Source organism: Zophobas morio, unplaced genomic scaffold, assembly GCF_036711695.1.
Source record: "Zophobas morio isolate AGI-343-1 ecotype UQ-CSIRO unplaced genomic scaffold, CSIRO_AGI_Zmor_V1 ptg000012l, whole genome shotgun sequence".
NCBI classification, from domain to species: Eukaryota; Metazoa; Arthropoda; class Insecta; order Coleoptera; family Tenebrionidae; genus Zophobas; species Zophobas morio.
The window spans coordinates 8,228,015-8,247,663 of NW_026972117.1; the positions used below are offsets into that span (position 1 = coordinate 8,228,015).

Here is a 19,649-nt window from a genome sequence, read left to right on the forward strand (position 1 = left end):
TTTTTTAACATTTTTCCAAAATCGAAAATTCAAAATTTAGAAAAATTTTGAGAAATTTTAACAATTTTTCTTGCCCAAAATAGATTTTTTCGATAGTTTTTGTACAACCAATTTTTTCGCTGCAACTTACTGTTTTAGTATTTTGATATTCACCTGTAATCTTGATCCAGGACCATCAAGACCATGTGTTTTTGGATTTAACTCGTCGAAATCTATCTCCCGGAATATTTTGTGGATTTTAACAAATTAACCAAAAGCTCGATTTTTCAGTAGGTATCTTTCTATATGAATTTTATAGCTTCTCCCACATACCCCCGAAAAATTGCAAAAGAATTTCTTTGGATGATATAGATCTCCAACAGCCTTTTACATCATCATTTCGTAGAAACTTTTAACATTTTTCCAGAATGGCCAAACCAAAATTTGAGAGATTTTGAGAAATTTAAAAAAATTTTACTTGCGACCCATTATTTCGAAAAACCCTTTGATATATTTTTCCTGACCAAAAAATATTTTTTTTGCAGTTGTTGGAGAATTGACTTTTCCGGAGTCGCACAAAATAAGTCCTTCATAAAAATATGATATATTTTTCGTCTCAGCCCGTCATTTTTGAGCAAATTCACCAAAAGCTCAATTTTGCAATACCTTCTTCTATATGAAATTTTTGAGCTATTCCGGAGCACCGTCGAAGATTGCTAAAATAATCTTTTTTGTTAATTCCGGCCTCCAAAATTTCTTTATGGCTTTATTTCTCCAAAAATCACTACCATTTTTTGAAAATCGGTAAAAGGAAATGTGACATTTTCAGGTATTTTAAACCTTTCAATTCTGAACCACATTATTTCAAAAACTAGTGACCGTATCGAGTTTGGACTATTTTTTCTCATACCACTTGCTCAGATAAGACTGATTTTGGCAAACACCATACCTTCTGAATAAATAGAGGGTGGGTGGGCAGGACTAGTACTTGATAAGATAAGACTGATTTTGGCAAATGGCGTAACCGCAGAGAAAACAAAGGGCGGGGCGAGATGAAACTAGTTCTAGACGATTCCATTTCTGAAAGAATTGGCTTGACAAATAGAAATGGAATTGAAAAGTCATGGTATCAAAAGAAATAGAATAAGAAAAGAGCTAATTTTGGAGAATCTATAAAAATATAGAATATTGGTGAAATTTGCGGAAGAAGTGCAAGAATTTTGACATGTACTGCTTTTGAAATAGGAGGTAACATGGTAAGAAGTCTAATAAAATTCTAGGTTCTATCAAATTTTGATCTTTAGAACAAGAACAGAGAAGATAGAAACCAGACAATGAAGCTAATTCTAGATGATTCCATTTCTATCTAAGAGTATTAGCCTGACAATATATAACATTATGTAGATCTCAGAAATGGGATTTAAAATCTTGAAATTAAAAGAAATAGAATACGAAAAAAGCTGGTTTTCAAGTTCAATAAGGGCAGTCTTATCTAAACAAAGACTAAGCCCGCCCACCCGCCCCCTATTTTCTCAGAGGATAGGTCATTTGCCAAAGTCACTCTTATCTTACGAAGTACTAGCCCCGCCCACCCGCCCTCTATTTTCTCAGAGGATATATCATTTGCCAAAGTCAGTCTTATCTTAGCAAGTTCTAGCCCAGCCCACCCGCCCCCTATTTTCTCAGAGGACATGTTATTTGCAAAAGTCACTCTTATCTTATCAAATACTAGAACCCCGCTCACCCGCCCCTATTTTCTCAGAGGATATGTCATTTGCCAAAGTCAGTCTTATCTTACGAAGTACTAGCCCCGCCCACCCGCCCCTATTTTCTCAGAGGGTATATCATTTGCCAAAGTCAGTCTTATCTTAGCAAGTTCTAGCCCCGCCCACCCGCCCCCTATTTTCTCAAAGGACATGTTATTTGCCAAAGTCACTCTTATCTTATCAAATACTAGAACCCCGCCCACCCGCCCCTATTTTCTCAGAGGATATGTCATTTGCCAAAGTCAGTCTTATCTTACAAAGCACCAGCCCCGCCCACCCGGCCCCTATTTTCACAGAGGATATCTCATTTGCCAAAATCGGTCTTATCTTACCAAGTACTAACTCCGCCCACCCGCCTCCTATTTTCTTAGAGGATATATCATTTGCCAAAATAAGATTTATATTTGCAAGTACTAGCCCCGCCAACCCCCCTTGATTTTCTCAGAGGGTAGTACTTGCTAGTACTTGCTAAAAAAAGTCTTATTTTGGCAAATCACATATCGTTTAAGAAAATAGGGGTGGGTGGGCGGGGCAAGCACTTGCTCAGATAAGACTGATTTTGGCAAACACCATACCTTCTGAATAAATAGAGGGTGGGTGGGCGGGGCTAGTACTTGCTAAGATAAGACTGACTTTGCCCATATTAAACTTGTAAAATCTTGTTAAATTTGAACGTTGTTAAATTGCATATTTTCATAATGACGAAAAATCCTAAATTTGATTGGATATTTATTTTTTAACGACTCAGTTATTAATTTTTCTGAGACACCCTGTACAAGCAAATTAAAAAAATATTAATTATATATTTAACATAAATCACAAGAATAGATTCATCATATTTTGCACATTTAAGATAGTGTATATTCAGCAACAATTTTTTGAAAATTTTCTCCCATCCAGTATTTTTGGACTCGAGCCAAATTGGTAAAAAACTGCTTCGGAATTGTCGATGTTCTCCGGCAATCTCTGTCCGACACACACTCTTCTTCGATTCGGCTGGTCAAAGTCCATCTGCCAAAATTTTTTGTGCATTTTTAGGCAACTTCGCCAAAAGCTCAAATTTTCAGTTACCTTCCTATATGAACCTCTTTAACCCTTTCCCGAACACCGTCGAAAATTGCGAAAGAATTTATTTTATTCGTTTCAACTTTGACAAGTTCTTAATGGCTTTATTCCTCGGAAAATTCCTATCATTTCCAACTTTTCTAGTAGATTTTAAGGTTGAAAAACAAACAATTTTGAACCCAATATTTCCACACACTTGCCCCAGAACCATAAAGACGCGATACTTTTTAAATTAGCACGTCGAGATCTCAGAATTTTTTGTTGATCTTTAGGTAAATTTTCCAAAAGCTCTATTATTCAAACGAAATTTTCAACCATCTTTGAAAATCGGGCAAACAGATTTTTTTGTTTTTCCACAATATCTTAAAGACGACTCTGTGTCTGGATTATTTTGGCAACATGGTTTGGGTTTCTATAGTTTTCTAATTATTTTCAAAACTATGTACCTATGTTCAACATGTTCTGCTCATTATATTTCCACTCTAGCAACGGCGATTTGAAAATCGCAGTCAACTCGAAATCCATTTTTTTTTCAAACAATAATGTAAATATAAATTAAAATTGAAGCGGAGTAGGTTGTGCAAACAACTCCAGTAAATCGCCAACTTAGATACAAACAAATTGAAAGGAATTAAATTTGAATACTTTATTTGACAGAAAAATCTCTGCTATATATTCGTTCCTTGAAATTTTAAGCATGAAGAAAAATAAACAGCAAAAAACGACTAAGACTACACGGACAAATTGTTTCAAAGAACCGCTAACAACTATGAAGAATGTAAATGTTTTCAGCCACTTTGTGCATAATTTATAACGTATAACATAACAGGAGCAAAAAGCTTTTCCAAAAGTATCACGAAACGCAGAGACACAGAATTATTATCCATTTCAACGTTCAATAATCCACTGAAAATTTTGTGCAAAAAATGAAAAAACAACAATCTGAACATTTTCGATGATAAAAGCACCCCCTTTTTTTCGCCAAGCAACAAGCTGACCCATAATTTTTCTGCGACACATCGTCCCAAAAAAATACCATTAATCCGACTCGCTTGGAGAACTGTTGGGAATCACTGCCCCTCAAACGGGTTGAAAGGGAAGTGGAGTATCGCGTTAACCTACCGTTGTTATTACAAAAAAGAGGAATAGGTGAGGGACGAGAACAAAGTCGTTTTTAGCTGCGGCGCTCGGACGTTTTTATGACTGGAAATAAGACAAATTCGTGTTGGCATCTCTAATTAGTCAAACGCTCTGACAACCTAAATGCTAAGAATAATTAAATTTAATTTAGTTTTCAGCAGAATAGCGAAATTTCAAAGCAAATTAATTCGCATCTATCATTAAAATTTATAATGGCTTAATTGGGTTATTAATGCACGGCAGGGCCGTAGCGGGACAGATGCATGAGGGCAGGTGCTCGAAAAAGAACACACGTAAAGCGTGCCATCGCGTAATAAGCTTCAGGTAACCAATCCGGGGTCGCTGATAAAATAAACATTTAATCAACGATTAACACAAAATAGCTCGTGAAACTTAACAATATCTTTGTGATTATCTACAGCCCCGAATTTAATCGACTACGAAAAATGTGAAATATTTAATCTGCAATAAAATGCAAGTAAAAATTATATTTATTTTACGAGCCGGCTATAAACGGATTCTCTGGCCGGGCCTTTTGGTCAATGTTTCCTCCGTCCTGCTTTCGTTTTTCTGCAGAGCCGAGTTCCATTTTCGTCCGTGCGCCGGTAACGAACGCGATAAAAAAATACCTAGCCTCCGGAACACTCTGATTAAGTTTGACAATGTCGGGCCTGTGCCAGCCCTCAACGCACATTTCCTTAATAAAACTTTTTGTTAATTAGACACATCAGTTTCAGTGGAGTAACGATGTCGGTAATGGCGCAGGCAGTCGCTCCATCACTTAACAATATTTTAAATAAAATTAAATTAAACAACAGTACTCGCAGCCCTAATAGAATATAAAGTCAATTTATTCGAAATCTTGGCGGAAGCAGCGTTCTTTTTCCAGCACGGGCCTTACCGAGTACGAGTGAGAGGGTAGGCCGTATCCTAAATAACCGAGTTAAGAATAAGCAAAGTATAATATGCTATGCATACTTAATGCCCGTGAAATGTTTTACTCATAATTCTATTACTCGGCCGGTGAAATATTGCAGGGAATATTTTACACTAAATAAAACGCCGTTTATGGCATGCAAATTGTTTTTTTCGCTCTCTCTCTCTCACTCGTTTTTTGCTTTGACGAAATAATCCGTATGCGATTGAAGGAGTGGAAAGAGCATCCTTTGAACGAAATAACGCTGTTTAATTTTACTCCCGAATATACTCGCTGAAATTACGTTTATTTTTAGCACTCGAGACGAGCGAGAGACGGCAAACCGCCAGTGATACGTATCACGGAAAATTTGGGAAAAAAGTAAAACGGCTGAATTACATGAGACGCTGGACGAAAAATTTTTAAAACGGTTAAGCTTGCATTCCAATTTGGTCTGTGAATGTGAAAATTCTGCCACGGCGGTGTGGATAACGGGGCGTTAAAAATTAAATTGTATGCAAATTTCGTGACGTTCGTCTCATGATATGCAGAATTTCTCACATTATCAAAATTTTCATGATTCTAAGAAGGCGAAATGCTGAGATTCGAAGAAATAAGCAAACACCGTTTTACATTTTAAACACCAACACTCTTATAGCGCGCATACTTAATTTAAATTTAAAGCAAGATCGGAAAATAATAATAAACTCATCCTGAGAACCGGATTTCCAATTCAAAAAATAAATTTTCCAACGGTTGCTTCTTTTTTTGTTGATCTCGTCAAAATTACGACTGTTACTGTTTAAAACACGAGCAAAACAAATTAAATTCAATTCGTAAAAGGCTGCTCTAATTTAATGTTACCCCGAGAAATTTTGAAATTATCAAAATTTGCATAGTCTGTAACTCCATATTATTTGATTAGGTATTTGTTTTTTTATCACTTGATAATGTAATAGTCATTACCCTAGGATTGTGTAAAGTTATATATAAAGATCTGTGTAATAACATGTTTTTAACATGTTGTTGTATGACGTCATTAACTTTCAACAAATTTCATAAATAAATACATTTCTGTAAAACTTGATAGTTCAGATTTACTTTTTAAGAAACCCTTGTACTTGGGATCGTTAATCAATCCAACGGTAAAGAGCTTTAAATTTAATAAAAATCTACTTAGTGTTTTAAGAACTCTAACAAAATAAATGGGCTTGTAATTAAATGATAAGTATAAAATGCATTTTTTTTAGGTAACTTAAATAATTTGTTACGTACATTAATAAGTTTGTTCAGTAGAAATTGTAAGTATTAAAATAAAACCTGACCAGAACAATGTGCAAGTATTTAATTGTGCTGTGTTTAGTAAAAATAATAGATGTTCAGTAGAAATGCTAGAGTGTCTGGTTGACCTAACTGGCGATGGAACGTTTTAATGAATACCCATATTTAGTAAAAAATAGTAATCTATAAGTACATAGTAATTGTAACAATAGGTAGGAAACAATATTTTTAATAAATATTTTTATTAGAAAAATAACAAAGTCCTATACATTGTTCTTTATAAAAATTAACATAAAATTGTAAGAAAAAAAATAGATCACATTTAAATATAGAATACACTTTCATGTATAAAAAAAAATAAAAATAAACAGTAAAATAATAATAACAATAAAGGTTCTTCATTGTTTCAATTATAACAAATAAATGCAGTGGCGTAAATAGCACCCCCGCAGACCCCGCGATGCGGGGGGGCGCAGCGTCTAAAGGGGTGCAGACCGTAACGCAATCGATATATTTTTTTAAAATGTGCAATTTTTAAAGAAGGGGTTTTCATTGGAATTGAAAATAAGATCAGGTAAATTAATAGCTATTTAACGAACAAGTTTGTTAATAAAGGTGATTAATAATCGAGATATTTTAACGCGCGAGGAACGAGTTTTTATATTTTTCTTTTTCTAATTTGAAATTTTTCAGTTTTTGGATTTTTCAATTTTTTTTGTTTTCAATTTTTCGTTTCTTCAATTTTTGATTTGCAGGTTTTCTAATTTTCATTTTAGATATGTAATAATAATTATAATTTTTATTAGAGTTGTTCACTTTTTCAATTTTTCGTTTTCGGAATTTTTCGATTTAATTCGTTCTTTGATTCATTAATTTTTTCTCGATTTCTAGTTTTTCAATGTTTCTTTTCGTTTCTTCAGTTCTACAATTTTGTCAAATAAATGTTATATAAATTAAAAAAAAGTAACAGTGGTCTATGAATCCGTGTTGAATTTTTATCTTCGACATCGAAATTTTTGTGGAAAAATAAAACAAAATTGAATTATAATTTTTCGATTTCTTGATTTCTCGATTTTTAGTTTACTTACTTTTTCGATATTTCAATTTTACAATTTTTGCAATTTAAAAAAAAATTTCATTTTTACATTTCTCAATTTCTCTATTAATCAATTCTTTGATTTTTCGATTTTTCCTCTTTCCAATTTATCGATTTTTCAGTTTTTCGATTTCTCAAGTTTTCGTTGTTGCAATTTTGGGATTTTTCAATATCTCCAATTTTTTAATTTAAAATTTTTCACTTTTTTGATATATCGATTTCTCGATCTTTCGATTTTTAAAATTTCTGATTTTTCGAATTTTGCATATTTTGATTTATAGTTTTTTTTTTAAGTTTAAATATGTATTTCAGTTTTAAATTTTCCGGTTTTTCGATTTCTCCATTTCACGGATCTTTTGATGTCTCAATTTTTTAATTTCGATTTCTCGGCTTTTCCATTTTTCAATTTTTTATTTCTTCAAGTTTTTAGATTTTTAAAATTCTCCAAATTTTTATGTTTTGTTATGCTTCGATCTCCCGATTTTAACCTTTTGAACGTGTATTGCAATTTTTCGATTTTAGAATTTTCGATTTCTTACATATCGATTTTTCGTTTTTTCGATTTTAAAATGTTTTTACTTTTCGTTCTTTTTTTCAAGTTTTCGATTTCTCAATTTTTCAACATTTCAATTTTGAGAATGCCTATATTTTTCAGTTTTTTGATATTTTCATTTTTCAACTTTTTAAATTTTGATTTTTCGACTTACCGGAAATCGATTTTTGGGTTTTTCAATTTTTCGACTTTTCAGTTTTGAGATTTTTCAATTTGTCGATTTTTTAGTTTTTCATTTCTTCAGTTTTTCGGTTTTTCAAGTTTTCGAATTTTTAAATTTAAAATTTTTCAATTTTTCGACTTTATTTTTTTTACGTTCCGATTTCCCGATTTTAATTTTTTTTATGCTTTTCAATCTTTGTTTTTTCTAAATTTTCATTTTTCCATTTCTCAATTTCTCGATTTTTCGACTTTTTGATTTTGTGTTTTTTTTAATGTTAAATTTTTCGTTATTGTAATTTTTCTATTTTTTAAATTTTAGATATTTAGATTTTTCGACATCTTGAATTCTCGATCTTTTTTCAGTTTGAATTCCTCGGTTTGTTGAAAAATCGACTTTTCAGTTTTGAAAATTTTCGATTTCCCGATTTTTCAGTTTTGATTTTCCAACTTTTAGATGTTTCAAATTTTAGAGTTTGCAAATTTCACGAGTTTTCAGTTTTTAATTTCGTCAATTTTTCAATTTGCAATTTTTCGTGTGGGTTTTTAATTTTCTTTATTTTTTCAATTTTCGGCTTTCAATTTTCCGTTTTTTTAATTTTTCATTTGCAGTTTTTCTAGTTTTCATTTTAATTATGTAACACTCCTAATAATTATAATTTTTAAAGTTGGTCACTTTTTCAGTTTTTCGTTTTTGGAATTTTTCAATTTTTCGGTGTTTCAATGTCAGTTTTTGGACTTTACAATTTTCAAGATTCCATAATTTTTCGATTTTACAATTTTTGGAGTTTCCAGTTTTTCAATTCGAATGATTTTTCTTTTTTCCCATTCTTCGATTCATTAATTTTTTTTAGATTTGTCAGTTTCTCTTTTTTTAGTTTTTCATTGTTTCAATTTTTAATTTTTTCGAGTTTTTAACTTTTCGAATAAACAAAATCGAAAAATTATAAAATAGAAAAATTGTAAAACTGAAAAAGTAGAAAATGAAAGCTTCGAAATATAAAAAATTGGAAATGAAGAACTTAAAAAATCAAAGATTGAAAATGTAAAAAATTGAATAAACAAAAAATTATAAAATCCAAAGAAACATTGAAAAAATAAAGGTAATGGAAAAATGAAAAATTGTGATATAAAATCAAGAAAATGAAACTTACAAAATCGGGAAAATGAAAATATCGAAAATCTGAAAAATGTAGAAATTGAAAAATTTCCAAAATTGAGATAGCGAAAACTTAAAAATCGAGAAATCGAAAAATTTTTAAAATTGGAAAATTAAGATATGAGAAATCGAAAATTCCAAAAATGGAAAAATTGAAACACATTAAAAAATTAAAATCGGGAAATCGAAACATAAAGATTATAAAAGGGAAAAATGAAAAATTTAAAAAATCGAAAATTTAAAATATATACTAGAAAAATCGAAAATTTTGAAAATCGAAAAACCAAGAAATCGAAATCGAAAACTTGAGACTTCAAAAGATCGAAAAATCGAAATAGGCCGAAATCGGAAAATTCAAAATTGAAATATTTACTTAAAAAAAAGACAAACGGAAAAATCGATAAATCTAGATATGAGAAAAAGAAAATTCCAAAAATCGAAAAATTGAAATACAGATTAAAAAATTTAAAAAATCGAAGTTAAAAAATCGTAAAAACAAATTCCATTCGATTTTCCGTTTTATCGATTTTGCAATTTTTTGTTTTTTCAATTTTTTCCAATTTTTTAATTGTCCGATTTTTTAATTTTTAGAATTTTCTACTTTCTGAATAAACAAAATGGAAAAGTTATAAAATAGAAAATTTGTAAAATTGAAAACTCAAAATGAAAAAACGCAAAAGTATAAAATGAAAGCTTCGAGAAATCGAAAAACTTGAGAATATGAAGAACGGAAAATTCAAAAATCGAAAGATTAAAAATTGAGAAACTTAAAGATCGAAAAATTGCGGTAAAATCTAAATATTGAAAATTGGAAAATCGAGGCATTGAGTAAACGAAAAATTGTGATATCAAATTCAGAAAATGAAAATTAAAAAATCGGGAAAATGGTATAAAAAAAATGAAGAACTTGAAAGAACATCATTACGCCGAATATGTTCATTGCGCTACACATAAACTCAATTTAGTCCTTAATGATTCTGTTAAGAATGTACCAGGAATTTCCGCATTTTATGATTTAATAAATGCTATATACGTCTATTTCAGTGAGAGTTTACCGAGATGGCAACAACTTAACATTGAGATGAAAGAAAATGATAAGTGTGTTATAAAAAAAACTTTAAAAAAGGTATGCCCCATCAGATGGTCATCGAGATTTAATTCTCAAATTGCCATTAGATATAATCTCTCAATGAGCTGAAACTATTTTAACATCAAAAAAGAAAAGTGAAATAGATGAAGCTGTAGCTCTTTGTAAAAAAATGGCTTAATTTGAATTTGTTGCTCTATTAGTATTTCAATGCAAAATTTTAGAACATGTTAATTTGGTCTCAAAAACTTTACAGAGTTCAAATATTACTTTAGATGAGGCTTGTAAATGGATGGAACATCTAAAAGACAAATTTCAAAGTATACGTGACAATTTTGAACAAATAATGGAGGAATCAAGGAAATGTTAATTTGGTCTCAAAAACTTTACAGAGTTCAAATATTACTTTAGATGAGGCTTGTAAATGGATGGAACATCTAAAAGACAAATTTCAAAGTATACGTGACAATTTTGAACAAATAATGGAGGAATCAAGGAAATGTGCTGATACCTGGAAAATTAACAATTCTTTTTCAAATAAACGTATAAAAAAAGTGAAACTGTTTCATGACGAATTATGTGAAAATACCGTTTTCAAAGATCCCACTGAAAAATTTAAAACAACCGTTTTCTATCCTGCTCTTGATATTTTAAACATTCAAATTAAAGATAGGTTTGAAAGCATGAAAAACGTCAGAAACTATTTTTCTTTTCTGGAACCACAAGAAATGTTGAATAGTACAGATGAAAAATTTGTGGAGGCAGCATCAAAGTTGGCAAATAAATACGAAGAAGATATTTCTAGTGCAATCTGTGGGCAAATCGTTAGTTTTAAAAACAATGTTGTTGGTGAAATTATTCAGCAAAAAATAACTAAAATTACAGATATTGCCAAGTTTCTGTTTATGGACAATAATTTTTTAACGGCAGAAAGATCTCTTTCTAAATTAAAATTAATTAAATCGTATTTGCGAAGCACGATGAGTCAAACACGATTAACCAACTTAGCTGTGTTGAGCATTGAGTGTGATCGATCCCAAAAATTAGATCTCGACAGTGTCATACGCGAATTTATGAACTCTCGACAACGTCGAATGAAGCCAGTATAATCAATTAACAATTTTTAAAAATTATTATGTGTATAAATTATTATTATTTGTAAATCTGTGTTATTCGGCGCCACTACTGGTAAATCAGTAATTTCATATTAATTTTTTATTACTTTTTAAATTTGGTGTATGGGGGCGCTTACTATAAACTGCGGGGGGACGCAGTGGAAGTTAGCTACGCCACTGAATAAATGATTCTATATATGTAATAAAGATTAACATGCATATTCTAAAAAAATAATGAGGTTATGTATCATGTGTGGGTGTTAACTATAAAGAACATCATAATTTTCTAACAAACCTGTTCAATTTCTACTGAATGTCTATGATTTCAACTGTACATCCAACATTTTTAACTAAGCTTTCGTTATTTTCGTTAACTTCCATGATAAAAACATATCGTTAAAATTAGTTACTGTAACAAAAAATTTGTCATATGACATTTATATTTTTCACTGAACAATTGTATAATATATCGGTAAAGGTAACTTGTCGAAAAAATATTATACTGAGCCGAATATTTTTACCGAAATAAATGTTCACCACAAAAATCTTCTATGAAATTCAAGTCATTTAAACACCGTTTGAAACTCCCACAACCCAACGACAGTCCGCAGCAATGCTTGTCGAAAATGCGACTAAAAAACAACTTTTTTCCCAAGAGACAGGTGTAATGTAACACAACGTTCATGTTCGTGTTCTATTTTCAACAAATTCGAAGTGGCACTTAACTCAGGCTCCCCTAATTTATGGCTTCTTGAATTCCTCAAATTAGTACGTGTCAAATATCACTCGCCCCGATTTTATATAAAATGTGGGCTCAACAGATAGCGAGAAAAAAAACAACGAAATAGAATCCACGAGGGGGAAAATAGGAATACAAACGTAATTAGAATCCCGATTTAGACTGGCAGCAAAACAGCTAATCGGCGGTTACAGTAAATTTAAATTCTTTTGTTTTGAAATGTTGATCGCATCGTCATGACGATTAATTGGGCGCGGCGGATTTAAATCCCAAAATAAACCATAAAAACAAACAGAAAACTTCAAGTCCCGGTTAAACAAACAATTTTGCATTCGTGTTAACAATAAAATAGGAGGTACTCGATGTAAACCTCGTTGTTGAAAATCTGCTTCGAATAAATTCGAGGGATATTTCTAGTTCGCGAAATTGTTCCCTCGTTCCAGACATGCTGAATTCCGCGACTAATATTACACCTGTTCCAGTTCAAAGGTCATACCAATACGAGACCACTTATAGCCCCTTCTACAAAGTCCCTCTAGGGACCGATCCATTTTTTATTACACATGGGTAACGTAAGGAAAAAACATTTTGAATTTTTAATAAAACGAAAAAATACACGTGAAAGCAAATGACATTTTGTTGATACACAAAGAAAGTCAAACATCAAAGAACACGAAACCTATTTGGATACACAGAGTGTCTCTCTTCGATATTTCCCATCACCTACATTCTGCCTATTATGTCTCACTTTATTTCCGCCCGTCGTTGTTTTTACACAATTTCGTACAGACGAATTGCTTTTCCACCATTATGAGGACTACGAGAATAGACAGACAGCTATCTATTCCTCAACACAATAATGCTCACGGGGAAATATTGTCAGATTTTAGTGTGGCAGGATGGTTCGATATAAAATCTTCCGCTAGTGGCGTCGATACGGGGTTTTATTTTATTTTAAAATATCGGGTGAGGAAGTTGTGAAGTTTGCCACCCATGCACGCTATTTCTCGTAACTTCGCAAAGTTAATAACAATAAGTAATACAGAACCGTTAGGAAAGTAAAAACTTTTTATTCCGACATGTAAGGGATATGCACTAAGCGTACGTTCAACTTTCAAGTGTTGGGAGAAAAGGAACTCAACAACAATGCTGGGGGCTTAATACGTAATTTAGCAGTTGATAAATTACAGTGCAGGTCTGTAACAAACTAATTGTTGAAATTTTTGTAAAAGTGTCATAACTTCTGTTTATTACGCCGCCCCGATACGACGCCTATGGGTTCTAGTATGTACGGCGATGATGGGTGACTCATTGCCGGTGACGACATTCGCACTGAAGAAATCTGTTGACATATACACATTATTTAATATTTATACATCTAATGTATGGACACAACGGAGAATTGCAACAAAAAACGGCTAGAATATTATTCGCATATAAAATTAACCCAATCACTGCACCAAGCATAATTTTCCATCAAAAAATAATAATTCCGTCGAGTGGTTCGTTCGAAAACTTCCAGTGGTACGTAACCGATTCCATTTGTATAATTTGGTAGAGAAAATTCTACTCGAATGCTCCAAATATTGACTCTTGATATAATTATTTGAAAAGAATAAAGAACATTTTTGACAACAAAGCATTTTTCTTTAATTTAAGAATAACAAAACCTCGGCATCGAGTATCTTCAGTCTGGTGATCTCATCACAACCCCCCTTGCCATACGCTCCACCGAGCACTCAACATTTAATGAACTCTTCAATGCTCATTCGCAATAACAAATGGAATTATTCCTAATCCCCTGAATCTGCATATAAGTTAAGTACTCCTGGGGAGAAATATGGGGATGTTTCGATTTGAATTTTGCATGAGATTATTTCGTCGCCTGTAAGTGCTTTAATGTGTTGCACCGGAATTACAACAAATCCCAGACAAAATAATTTCACTCGTGCTGCTACTGCGAAATTTCCATTTTTGTGATTTTTTACGTCGGAACGTGAAAGAAGTAGAAAAAATATGTTAAATCCATAGTTTTCTTATTCGGAACGAACGAAAATTTGTGTAAAAAATATGCAAATGCGTTTAAATTGGTGCCGAGTTTAAAATCGCTGGAAGGAATTGAATTTATATAAATTTAGGTTGAATTTAAATGCGCCGAGGAAAAGAACAGAAACTGGGAAATATTTTTGACGGCTTAAACCCAACCGGAAAATGGGCGAAAATCGCGAAAACACTATTGTTAGGTGCAAAGCCTACGCACAATACACCGAACATGAAACAGCAATTACCAGAGTTTGCACGCAAAAATAAACTTTTTCAAGTGAAATAGAACCAGAGCTGTTCCATCTCAAAAGCAAAATTATCGACAATAAAAATCCACTTTCCAGACAAAACAACGTTAATTTCGTGTGATAAACACCAGCTCGCGGTTTCATCGAATTGTAATTCAAAAAGTGCAATTTTCGCGTCGGGAAAAATTTAATCAACCGAACGAAAATTCATCAAATGCTCCGTTAACAAAATTCGGAATTTCCAATTTGAAAACAGTAATTTAAACAAAAATTCGGCCGAAAAATCCTCTTAATGAAGTCGCGTTGACAACGAATTCTCAAAGGAAATACTACAACAACAAAAATGGCTTTAAATGTTGCTTTTAACGACAATTACTATAAAGTATGCGAATCGTTTGTTTCGAGCGGAAGAACTTCCCGTCATTTAAAGGGTGCAGACGTTTCGAACCCTTCTCTTAGGGTTGGAACGAGCCAACAAATTTTATGTTTTGCCTTTACGTCAACTTAATGTTTTCGCACAATAACCCAGACGATAAGTCCTGATTTACAATTTAGACGTAGTTTCGTAACCCGCAATGCAACACGTTAAAAGGTTTAACGTTCTTATAGTCGAGTTCTACTTGGGACTAAATCACGACGAAAAAAAAACACTCGATAAGAAAATCGTTGCGGGAACAAATGCATATCATTTTATTCCAGTTCTCGTAAGCGATATTTTATTCACAATGCAACTAGATTATAACTGTCTTGCATTATAATGATGGGAAGGTATCCAAGAGAACAAAGTTTTAAAATTGCATTGCATGTATGTAGACTGAGGAGAAATTATTTAATACAAACGGAGTAGATGTTGATTAATTATGAAATTACAAAGTGGCTCTTTTAGTTGAAAAGTTTTTCGATTAAACCACTGATGACAAGACAGAAAATTTTAATTAGGTTCGCGTACCAAAAAGGGACGTGTACTTTGAAGTCATTTTATTTAGACTTGCATATAACAAACGAATATCAACGCTGTAAAAAGTTCTAATTACAGAAAGCCAAGGTTTTGCTTCTGTTGCAACATACTGCGAGGTCTGCACCGATGCTTCGCTTTGGCGGATTCATAAACCACAAGTACAGAAGTATCTATATTATTATATAAAGTTTAAGTAGCATTTAACATGCAAAATTTTATCGACGCAGGTGACAGATAACAGGCAGACAGACGGAAACTGGGGGCCTATTTTTCCGTACAGTAGCAACCCTCAAGTTTTACATATTTAAGAGTGGAAATTTCAGCCATTTTTGTTGAATAAAGAATGTTTTTTTTTTCTGTGACTTTGTAAAACACACACTCAAAAACCGTTGCAGGATATTAAGTAAATTCTGTAAAAGTTTTCTCAGAAACTTGGATATGAACAAAGAAAGGAACGACTTTAATAATTAAACTATAGAGGTTCGGTATTAGCTGGGATCAAATCTTTTTAGAGCTTTATACACTGCTCCACTGCATTATTTTTATGAAAATATAATAACGTAGGAAGATTAGTTTTTAAAGCACGATGGGGCCGTAAACCTAAAGTATCCTCTAAACGACTAAGAATATTTTCAAAAAGTATCTTGTTAGCTACAAACTAAACATAGCGCAAACAATTTCAACAATTTACATTAACTGCAATAAATTTTGTATGTATTTGGAATTAAAAATAATATTCATCAATTAGGTACTTTAACATTTAAATTTATGCCAACATAGATCGCAATAAATTTAAAATTTTCCACAGCGGGTGTCGCATATGGTCTGCTCCACCCATCAAATTCGGACAAAAAATCAAAAGACCAAAACTAACACAAATATGACCAACTGCATCATTCATATTTTGAATTCTGATAACAACAATAACTTTGCTCAATTTCCACGATCCCTGCCAAAACCCCACACCGTTTGTGTTTCCCAACATCCAGGGTTGTGATTCAACTCTTCGTTCATAATTATTATTATCGTTGACGATTTTTGAAACAAGTCGTGACGAAAATACTTTCGGTCCGGCTTCTCGCATCTCCATTACGACTAATAACAAATGAATTTAAAAAAAAAGCAATAAATCATACCCAAGAAACATAAGCACAATAAAACTGTCACGGCGAAAATTCGCACAAATTCCAAGAATTTAATTAAAGACATTTCCGTTAAGAGCGCCGAAAAAAATGGGGTTTTCGCGTTAATTAAACAGGTTTAATAACAACTGATTAAGGTAAGTCTGATCAACGAGAATCAAATAAGCTGGGTAAAAATTGGGACAAAGGGGGGTTTCTCGCCCCAATGAATTCACCCCGTTAATTTTCGATAAACATAAAGCGTCTGCGTGACGAGATAACCGTATACAGAAATCTTGTAACGTCAATTTTGTATAGTCGATTTATAACCCACGTGACATTCACATCATGCGTTTATGGTGCAAATGGCCAGTTTCGGCGCAGTTCTATTTTTAAACAGGCCGCTAACTCAGTAGTCTGTGGCATAGTCCTGATGAAACTGAAATTTTAATCCGGATCGATAGTAACACAAGGACGCTAAATACTTTTCTGTATCGATATGGCACAAAAAACTATTTTTCGATTAAATACATATTCACAAAAAATATCTCGTCAATTTGCAAAGTAAACACAGCTTTTTTCAGCTGAATTTAATTATACGCAAATGACTACACGATAAAAAAAGTTGTTTATAAACGGTTTTCAAGAGACGTACTCGGTTTTATAGAGTTTGAAATTTTTAAGAAGTGGAAATTTTAACGACGTTTGCTACATAAAAAATGCGTTGTTAATTGTTAGACTGTAAAAGCTGTAACAGGATATTAGATGAAATTCACCTTTCCTTTGAAACGTAGACATAACAAGGAGTGGAACGATTTTGGTAATTAAACTATAGAAGTTTGGTATTAGTTTAAAGTTTTATACAGTGTCCTGACTCATTATTTTTGTGAAAATATAATAACGTACGAACGTTGGTTTTAAAACCATGATCGGACCGTAAAGTTCTAAGATCCTCTAAACAACTAAGTATATTTTCACTAAGGATATTAGAGGCTCCTCATGTTACAAACTTTGTAGTAAAGCATAGAGAGGGCAGGAATATTGTGATGAGGAATGAAAGTTGGCTATCACACATGTGCAATTGTTGTAGAAATATTATATCTAGCTTGATTATATTTCGGATTTAAGCATAATGCCAGAATTGTCAACAATTTGTAAAATGTTAAATAACTAAAGAATTTTAAGCTTGCTTTTCTCAAGAACAACATAAAACTTTAGTTATGCATTTTCTAAACGTGGTAGACAAGAAATATTATTGAATGAGATTTTGCTATCAAGTCACATTTTTTTAATTCTCCACAGCCCCTGGGAATCGATAGAACAAACGAAAAAATAATTACTCTGGATTAAATTTATCGGTTTATAACGAGTCCTCTATTTTTAGGTGGTGCATACTTCTAGTGAGATTTCTATTTTAGTCTATTTACGTATGAACATTAGTTTTAAGGTTACTACTAAAATGAAAAATTTAAAGATCCTGTATAAATTTTCCGTAAGTATGTCGAAAACTCCTCAAGTTATATAGTTCATGCAGTGAACTTGACAGAGTGCCAGAAATTTGTTACAGAAAAAACAGAATTTGGACAAAAAACCCATAGGACAATGTCCTCACTATCGTAACAAAAAAAAAACAAGTTTGACAGATTTCATCCACTTTAACAAGTTTTCGGATTTAAACCGGGTAAAACGTCAATACAAGTTTTATATTTCAAAGAAAAAATACTTAATTATAAAAATGATTCATTAACACTCAGACGAAAGTTTTTTTTTATTCATATTACAACACCGAGTGTAACAAAAAATTATAAGATGTCACAATTATTGCAGCATTCAGTTCGATCATCCGTATTTTGAATTCTGATAACAAAGATAATTTTGCACAATTTCCACGATCCTTGCCAAGATTCCAACCTATTTGTGTTTCACAACATCCAGCGGCTCAGGGTTGTGATTCAGCTCTTCGTTCATAATTATTATTATCGTTGACGTTTTTTAAAACGTGACGAAAATAATTTCGGTGCAAATTACGCCCTCTCCCATCTCTACAAGCCTTTCCGAATTTCCGAAAAAAAACATTTTCAGTACGCAAGAACCACGAGCACGTGCTTGTAACATTTAAAAACCGTCTCTCGTTTAAAATTCGCACATTCCGAATTTGCAGATTCCGCCGGTCGAAGAATTTAATTAAAGAATTTTCGGTGAAGAACGTCGAAAAAATGGGGTCGGTTTTTCACAAAATCGCGCTTTAATTAAACGGGTTTAATAATTGATCAAAGTGAGTCTGGCCAAAATAAACATGAGTCAGGTCTCGAAAATAAAACGCAAGTCAGTTTAAAAATAAGTCGGGTAAAAATCGGGAAAAGAAACTTTCGCCCGAATAAATTCACCCTTTCCGATAAACATCCTACAAAGCGTCTGCGGAACGAGATAACCTCACCTGCACAATGTAGGAAAATAGGCGCGACCAGGATCAAACAGGCGAAAAAGCTCTTCATGCCGCCCATCTCGAACAGTCCACAATTACACCGAACAACCCAAAACATTGACAACCCACGTGACATTCACATTGTCGGCCGCAACTCGCGCTTATGGTGCAAATTGTCCGGAATTCGACTTATCGGCGCGGTTCTATTTTCGACAAGCCGCTAAATTTAGCAATCTGTGACACAGTCCGGCTGAGGGGCGGCCTTTAGGTCCGAAACGGGGTTAAAAGATCGGCGCGACGCGGAAATCGCGGCTCGAAAAGCAGCGGGACATGTTAAGGTGAGCGCATACGAAGTCGTAATGCAGCGGGCTCGTTCGTTCGGATCGGATGCGTACTACCGAACCGGCGCTCGGAGCGAAACTGAGCCGAAGGAAGACTCGCACAAAAGAACACCGCCGCCGCCAACCTGCACAATTTACACATGCGCCCGAAATTAACAGGTGCCCGAGTGCGGCAGGCACGCTGGATGAGGCATTTATGGTAATAAATATTACATAATTAGTCAAAAAGTGGACTGGATTGTCCCTCTCGACGAACGAATTTATGATTTTTGCCGGATAATGGACGTCTAAAGCTCGCGGTTATTAAGTGAGAGTTAATTGATGTATTTATTATTTTCGGGAGCACGTCAAACGTGAAGGGGTGTCTTAATGAGGTTTTGCCAGGGTTTGACACACGCTGTGATGATCTTCCCATTCATTCCGCACTTTGTTTCTTGTCTTGGCTTATTCTTATACTC

At 33.0% G+C, this 19,649-nt stretch overlaps 1 protein-coding gene across 5 annotated transcripts in view; it reads right to left on the reverse strand.

The window, feature by feature from the left end:
• LOC135127725 (uncharacterized) overlaps positions 1–19,254 on the reverse strand; it is a 453,958-nt gene extending 434,704 nt beyond the window's left edge. For all 5 annotated transcript variants that reach the window (XR_010280270.1, XR_010280271.1, XR_010280272.1 and 2 more), the window contains exon 1: positions 18,863–19,254. Coding sequence is in view for 1 of the 5 variants with exons in the window: in XM_064054298.1 (XP_063910368.1) it covers positions 18,863–18,986 (124 nt within the window). In the remaining 4 variants the exon portion in view is untranslated. The remainder of the gene's footprint in view (positions 1–18,862) is intronic.
• Positions 19,255–19,649: the final 395 nt, after the last annotated feature.